Raw genomic sequence first — 8061 nt, forward strand, 5'->3', positions numbered from 1 at the left:
GACAGTATTGGCTTTCTGGACCAATACGATCCACACAGCGCCTGTTTAAGCAAGCAAACTCAGGACCGGTTTCGGCCACCTGGGTCAAATCAACGAATGCCGCTGGTTCATCAGAAGTAATAATCGTCGCGAGAGCACTCCGCCCAAACTCGGGGACCGCGAGCAACACCCTAAGAAAGACGCGACGACTATATGAGCGCAGGGCTGTACATCCACGTGCTTCTGCTTGCACGGGCAGCCGTGCCCCTTGCTGTGTTGGTGTCCACCCGCAGACGTCGCTCCTCCCTGCTCGAGGCCTCCTCGCCTTGCGCGCGCGCGTCGCTTCACGAGTCACCATCGACACGGTCGGCCGCAGCGCCGCGGGGCGAGTGGCGTTGCCGTCACAACGGGCTCGCCGGGATTGCCTCTTTCACTCCCTGTACGGTCCAACGTCGGAGTATTTGTGTACCGACTACCGCGCCGAGAGCGTACGCTGGGCGGATTGTTGTCGGTGGGCGCGCGCGTGTATCGGGTACGTAACTACCGAAGGAATACCATTCACGCGAACCCCGATCACCCGCACGCACGCGTCACGTGCACCGCGCGCAGACGCATTTGGACGTTTCGGGGGATGCCTCACACGCAGGAGCGCGCGTGCTGTGATTGTTCTCGTGCCGAGCTCGGCTCAACGCACGGAGCCCCCCACCACCCCTACCCCTGACATCACACACACAGCAGCAGCGGCAGCAGCAGCAGAGACACCGCAGTGAACGGCGCAGTGAGCGATGCGTGCGTCGATCACAGCCCCGTGGCTCTCCACTGCTGGACGAGGGCATCGCCACCGCCGAGTTGGGTGTCATGGGGGGGGGGGGGTTATTTGACCATACTTCACCACGCCGGTGAGTACGGGTTGGTGAAGCCAGACTGATTACAGGACTCCAACCCGGTCACCGATCACACCCCAACAACATTTGCCTTCAAACGAGATGACGCGCACCGCCCGCTCAAAGTCTATGCACGGCTATGGATCAAAGCAAATACATAAAATGTGAAATATATCATTAACAATTTGCATTTCGTGGCGGTGGTTGGGCCGGTTGAGTCGGTGGGGGTAGAGACGAGGGGTGGGGGGGTACCCTGAGAATACAATGACAATAGTCTGGCACTATAGGGTAGACAATGACAAGTCTGGTAGTACTATTAGGGTAGACAGTGACAGTCGTCTGGTACCATTAGCTCTGCGAACGATGTTCTCCAGGAAGGTGTTTTGCGGAGCCACGAGTCCCCGCGTGCCTCCGGGCATGGTGGAGGTGCCGCCGCCTCCTCCACCGCAGTGCGCAACCCCCGCGCCCGTCCCAGCAGCAGCAGCAACAGCCTCGGCTCAAAGGCGGCGGCGGCGGCGATGATGATGATGGTGGTGGTTGTGGTTGTTCCCGGGGAGGGCAGAAGCAGTAATGCGGCGGCGGCGGCACTGGTGGTGTGCAGGGGGTGGTGATGCCAGTGCCCAGTGGTCATCCTAATCAGCGCGGTGCGATCCCAGCTGCAGAAGCGCCCGGGCGCTGCCGAATCGAGGAGGAGACGCGGGTAACCCCGCGGAGCATGCGCGCTGACAGGGGGGCGCGCAACGCCACCGCACGCCGTCCGTGTGTGTCCGTGGTGTGTGCGTGGTGTGTGCGTGTGTGCGCGCGTGTGTTTACTGCTGGGTACTTGTGCGTGTATGTTTGTGTGTGTGTGGGTCTGTGCGCGTGTCTGGCTGATTGTATGGGGCGGAGCGACGGCAACTGGGCTAGCGCGGTCACACACACAGAGAGACAGGGGAGATATTCCTGTGAGATGACGTAACGCCAGCAAACAAAAGCCTTAGCTGGGATGAATCTTTGGTAATTAATTCAAGAGGCTGTCATGCGTGAGACTCGGTCGACGCTTGCACTGTCAGCGGATCTTCTGCCCCTGCGGGGATGGCGCCTGCGCGCCGTCTCCATCTAGCGGGCACGTGGCCGCACTGCGCGCCCCGCGCCTCCCCGAACGACACGCGCGTCGTCCGTGTCGCGGGGAGCGGGGCCCACCACATTCGCCAGGGACACCATCGCAGCGACACCCAATCCCCCGACAGACGCCGCAGTCGGTGGTTGACTGCATCCAAACGCGACATCGTCACGACTCTTCTTGGTTCTTTCGGTAAAGTCACGTAGAAGGGAAATAATAAAATAATAAAAATTAAACATAATAAAATAATTCTCACGACGTTTCGGCCACAACGCAAGCAGCCGTCCTCAGGTGAAGACCAGGTCTGTCCCTTCTACGTGACTTTACCGAAAGAACCAAGAAGATGGATCCCTGCAGTCACGAAAGCTTTAAATCGAAATCGTCACGACTGCCAGTGGGTTCCCGCTGAGAGGCAGGGGGACATTGCTTGACTCACACAATGCGGCACTGACGCCAGTGGTGATCGCGCTGCGCTAGCGATGAGTCCCAGTGTCTAACGCCGGCTGCGGCCGCTGTTGTGAGTGGCGTTGGATATCTGAAGCGCTCCTGCCACACCACCTCGGAACTTTTCACCAATCCGCACTGAGCAGCGTGGTGAAGTATGGTCAAGCGATCCCACCTCCCATAAACAAACGCAGCTTTTGAGAGGGCCTTTATTCAGCAGTGGATGATTGACAAAGGAGCCGTAAAGTTAATAAGTTAAAACATTTCTCCACATTCACTGCGTCCTAAATTCACGTATTCCATAACAAAACACATGGACGTGTAAATGGGACCCCGCCTAGGCGCAGGTCTAAAGCGATATCATTCCTACCCGTCCGATCGATTTTTGCAACAATAACAAAAACCGTTTCAAGCGAACAGCGCCGATTTGAGCAAAAAACACAGAGGAATGATACCCGCAGGGTGTGCACATTGATTCCCCTCCCCATAATAACCATAACACAACCTCCTATTAAATGTATATTGCAACGAGACCAATCTAATTACGCCTTCTATTATTATTTTAAAATGAAGGCCATTGTGAGCCAGGGAAACGGAGCGCGAGAAGGGTTATCATCAGTGAACGTTGATTTACAGCTTTCGTGACTGCAGGAATTCATACTCTTGGGTCTGTCGGTCAAGTCACGAATTTTGTATTTACGTAACTTGATCGAAAAAGCCAAGAGTGTTAGTGAATGTTTTTTGTTGTTCTTATGTATGGGAGTCGCACCGTATCTGGATCTACATTCGCATCGTGACGCTCTGGATCTCTCAAACGGTGCCATTGCTGTTGATGTGTCAACTCGTTGTTGGTGATGATGTATGCACTCTATGGATGTTGCACTTCTTTCGCACCGTACGTAGCTAACCGTGCTCATCGGAGGTGCGGGATAAGTGATATTGTTGTCAATGTTGTCGATGTGTCGTCACACTATCGTCAGTGCTGTTGATTGAAGGTAGGCCCGTGGCTGTGACCGGGAAACGAACGATAATGAAGCGACATCGCTTGCAAGGCACCCGAAGTGCCGTTGCAAGCGGACAGACGCGGTGCTTGCAGCACTCGAGCCGGGCCATCTGCTCGTGGGATGGGCGCCCTCACAGCTCCGGTGACTCCGCGTGCTTGAAGAGAATCGCATCCCCATCAGTTCTCTCTCCTCCCGTGTGCAGGTCACTCTCAATTATTGCGGATTATCCACGTTGCGGATATACCGCGCTTGTGGAGGGAGAAATACAGAGAGGGAGAGAGAGCGGTTGTTCCACAATCACTCGTGTCCCGTACGCGCACGGCGCTTCTGCCCGTCAGCTGTCCATCATCCCGGCGACCCCGGTGACAAATTCCTTTAAAAGAGACAGCAACACCGACACAGGCTATAGCAACAGACAGACAGACAACGTGTCTGCTCACTTACATAGGACGGGGGCGAAGGTGTACAATGTGTCTCGTGGCGAGGCAGGCCGCGGGTTTGTCTGGACCCGCGTTTCTCACCACGGCCACGCGTTTAGTTATTCCGAGGATGCAGCGAACGCTTTATAAGCCGGCCGACTCAATGATGTCCAACCCACCAGCAGTCCAGTTGGACCGGGTCTGCACGCTCGCCTCACCACCCCCAGAGCTGTACAAGGGCGTTGGTATTCATCCATTATTATTATTATTATATGATTATTAATCATCATTAACCATTATTCATCATCATCATTATTATTTTGATGATTCATCCGTGCAAGGGCGTTGGTATCCCCCCCCCCTCGTCGCAGCGACTCGCTCGTGTGACGTCATTCTATCTATGGGAATTTATTTTTGCCAGCATCTAAAATGATGAAAAATAAGCATAGGTTTTTACCCATTCTGGCAATAAAACAGTTGTGTTAATATGTTCAAACACCAAACCGATACCTTCTGCAAGACAATGTCAATATTATCATCAGAGCATGTGTGTTTGCATGTTTCTGCCGCAAGTACGTGTTGGTCAATGTTGACGTCATTCTGTTTGTGTTTCTTTTGCGAATTCATTTCCGCAGATTTTCATTGAGCGCGTGCCATTGCGGTGTTGTGACTATGCATATTGGTCACCGCAAACCATTTTTTATGACCACGAACACATTTTATCAACCACTGGGGGAAACCCCCGTGCCCCCCCCCCCCCCCCCGGGGTACGACTCCGCACCACACGCCCAAGGAATATTCAATTGTTTACGGGCGTAGATGTGCGCACGCACAAAGGAGTGAACGCACCTGCTAGCGCTACACGATTTCACACCTCCGACGAGCACGTTTGGCTACGTACTGCGCGCAAGAAATCCAACATACATACAACATACATACACCTACAGTAGCTGCGAATGCTCGCTTGTATGACTTGGTCGACCCCCATAATTCGATTGGCGATCTGTGATGCGTGCGCGCGCAATTCAGATAATGTAAAGGAATTGGCAGTGGCTCTGCCAAGATTCAAATCGGAGGACAGCTACGTTTTCATTTTCTGTCTGACCGTGAAAGTTGGGAACTGCGTCAGTGCTCCTGACAGGGTATTTATAGCCTCCAATACATTAATGCACTGCGGGCAACATTCCTTTCGCATACATTTCATTAACCCCACATTCCCACCCACACGCCGCAGGGATGCCGCACTCTGCCTGCCCGTGTGTCAACAAGGAGGCGCCTTTGGCACAATCCCCAAGGCCGCCCTCCTCACCCAATTCGCGCTCTGCGATGTTTGCGCCTTGTAATGGCAGCAGGGCTGCTGCTGCTGCTGCCGCCGCGTTGGACTTGCAAGTCAGCCACAGATCGCCGGCTCGATCTGCTGACGAGGCAGCTGGAGCAATGGGGCCACGCGTTTCTTAAACCCGTCACTGCCCACCTCTTAGCAGTGCGCACGGGCGCGGCACAGCGAGTCGATTGGCGGTTCGCGTGTGATGGGCTCAAGTGCTGGGTTACTCCTACGTCATCCGGTTGGAATAGGTTACAGGCCGGAGAGAAGTGGCTCTCTAGAGCGCCCTCCCGCCTCGGGCCTTCCGCCAGCAGCGGCACGAGCTCGCACTTGCGGGGCTGCACCTTTACCGTCGCCCTTGAGCGATGCCAGCGGCGAGGATCGAGCCGGGGGTGGCCGCGTGCGTTCGACGCACTGCGTCTTCACCCCGCGGCTGCACCCCCTCGGGGGGTAAACACGGGCGCGCCGCTACATTCGGCGCCTTCGCCAGCAGCAGCAGCAGCCAGTGCCGCATTGTGTTCATCACGCAATTAAGCATTTGTAAGCCCACCGTGTGCTTACCGCAATACGCAACGCCGTTAGAAACTGGCAGCAAATCATGCATTGTGCATCGCCTCCTCCTCGCTGCGCCGCCGCTGCCGCCGCTGTTCCCACACTCGCTCGGTACCCCGAGCACCAGCCTCCTCGTGCTGCATCAGCGCGTCAGAGCCACGCGGTTACAGTTCTCGTCACACGCCCCACACACACGCACAGATGTCACTGTCGGGGCAGCGGGGCTGTTAGCGAGCCTCTATATAGGTCGGGTGCGGGGCTGTGGCCGCTACCATGCGCGACCGACCGCCTTTGTCTCCCCAGTGCGGGTGTCCACGATTAGTTTAACACCTAGGCTTAAGAGACCAATATCACCCATGATACATAATACACGTTTTTTGGGTTAGATCGCGTAAATGTACATAGATCACGTAAATGTACGTGTACATTTACAAACCACGTGTATTGTGTTCACGCTGTAGGTGCGTGCACAATGACGGGTGGCGCTGCGTCTCAAGACGCCGCTGCACGCGCCCTGCGCCGCGGGGACTCTCGCCTCTTGCTTTCGTGCCAAGGGAAGACCGCGAGGCAGCCTCGGACACCACCGGTCGATGTTCTCCACGGCGGGGAATCGAACCCAGGCGCCGCTTCGTAGCGTGGTGGGGTAAACCACCGCGCCACGGAGTTCTCGTTGCACGCAATTATTGACGTTGAGAAAACCTCAAAGCGCCAGTCGAGATGCTACACGCGCTCTAATTTGAAAACGACGACGAACCACGGTGGCATTCTAAACGTGCGTGACATATAAGCGCCGTGTGTTTGCTGTTCCCGTGGCTTTGTTACTAAGCCCGAGGCAATTAGATCCTTCTGCTCAATAATGAATCACAGCGTGAATGCATAAATGTGGCAGTCGGACACCACGTCTCCATCAATCAGAAACACCACAGAAAGTCGATGGGCACATGCCTTGTTGATGATGGGTATGGTGGGCTCCCAATTACAGTCCTGATCGATCAGGAGCGGCAGCAGCAGCAGGCGACTATACACGCCTCAACATGACGAAGCTCTGCACGGAACGTGTTGCCAGAAATTGCAAACGAGAGTGGCTGCCAACTCTCCCCGAATTACTCTTCAATCCTCGAACTCCCGGGCAGACCAAGCCTCCCGCGGCCACCCCGCGGCGAGTCGCCTCGGTCCCCTGCGACACGGACGAATCTCTCCGCTCGTTTTCTCCCCCTCGCCGAGTCCACGTCGCCAATTATCTCGGCTCACTTCTGCGAGGTTTCGATTCGCTCAGCACGATGCGCGCGTGTGCACGGTGCCGATCAACAGTCGGAGCCGGCTGCTGTTACCCATCGTGCCCCTCTCCGGCGAGATGTTTTTGTTTCATCTTCCCAGTCGAGCGACCGCGCCCGGCGAAGCAAGAAGCCGAGTGACTCATGCCAATTAACCAATCGATCTTCATCCATCTCGCAACTTCACATCGGCTAATGATTCTGGGGGACGTGGACATTCATCACTGAGCTGGCAAGCCGTGGGAAGCCGTCCCGTGAGACGTGTCGCTCGGCGCCGGAGACAGAGAGAGTGCCAGTCGGTACACACTGTGACGGTGTCCTGCACAGCCGAGATGACACGGAGGGCCTCTGTCCCCATGTGCGTCAGCTGCTTCAGTTTCATTTATGAGGCATAACCCCGAGTCGTCGCGTCTGCTCGTGATGTGCCTCCAAGTGGGAGTCGTCTCTGCGTTTGATGCGCATGCGTGCGACGAGCCTTCGACATTTGACGTGACCTCGAGGTGCACCTAGCCTGGCACGAGCGACGTGGCCACGTCACCGCCACGCAGTGGCGAATGGCGGTCGCTGTTTGTTGTACGTCTTGGGCGCATCAACAATCGCGGGACTCACCGCGCTGCAAGGGTTCACACGTGACTCGGTAGTTAATCATCTACTACAGGCGCGGCGGTCTCTCGCCACAAGGAGGTGACAGACAGACGACCTTGTAATTGATTTGGTGAACACCCTCGATCAATCTTCCCTCAGGACACGAGCAAAGCCCGTCGCTTGTTGCTTTATCAGTGACGGTCATTGCCCTAATGATGGGTATATATTTGTGCTTTCACTCCGGCGGGAATTCGTCCCAAGAGCTATTATTGTTATTTATTATTTTCGGATTGGACAATGCTCACCCTTTAAAGGACAAATGTGTTTTTTTTGTATCTCGGGATATCGATTTGTCACGAGTCAAACCGATTCTCGTGTAGATGGGTTCTGTACGCGGAAGCGACGGCAAAGCAGTTGGGCCCTTCGTGTTTTAGTGACTCGTTTGTAAAAATGTACAATTAAAACACGTATCATGCTGTTTGCAGAAATGGTGA

The 8061-nt window shown here is 55.3% G+C and overlaps 1 protein-coding gene across 1 annotated transcript in view; it reads right to left on the reverse strand.

Moving 5' to 3' along the window:
- Nucleotides 1-2110, reverse strand: part of LOC144943914 (voltage-gated delayed rectifier potassium channel KCNH1-like) — a 34854-nt gene extending 32744 nt beyond the window's left edge. The window contains exon 1 of the mRNA XM_078871775.1: nt 1210-2110. Within this exon, the coding sequence (XP_078727901.1) occupies nt 1210-1282 (73 nt within the window). The 5' untranslated portion in view covers nt 1283-2110. The remainder of the gene's footprint in view (nt 1-1209) is intronic.
- Between the last annotated feature and the right edge of the window lie 5951 nt (nt 2111-8061).

The sequence above is a fragment of the Lampetra fluviatilis genome, chromosome 33, assembly GCF_964198595.1.
Source record: "Lampetra fluviatilis chromosome 33, kcLamFluv1.1, whole genome shotgun sequence".
NCBI lineage: Eukaryota > Metazoa > Chordata > Hyperoartia > Petromyzontiformes > Petromyzontidae > Lampetra > Lampetra fluviatilis.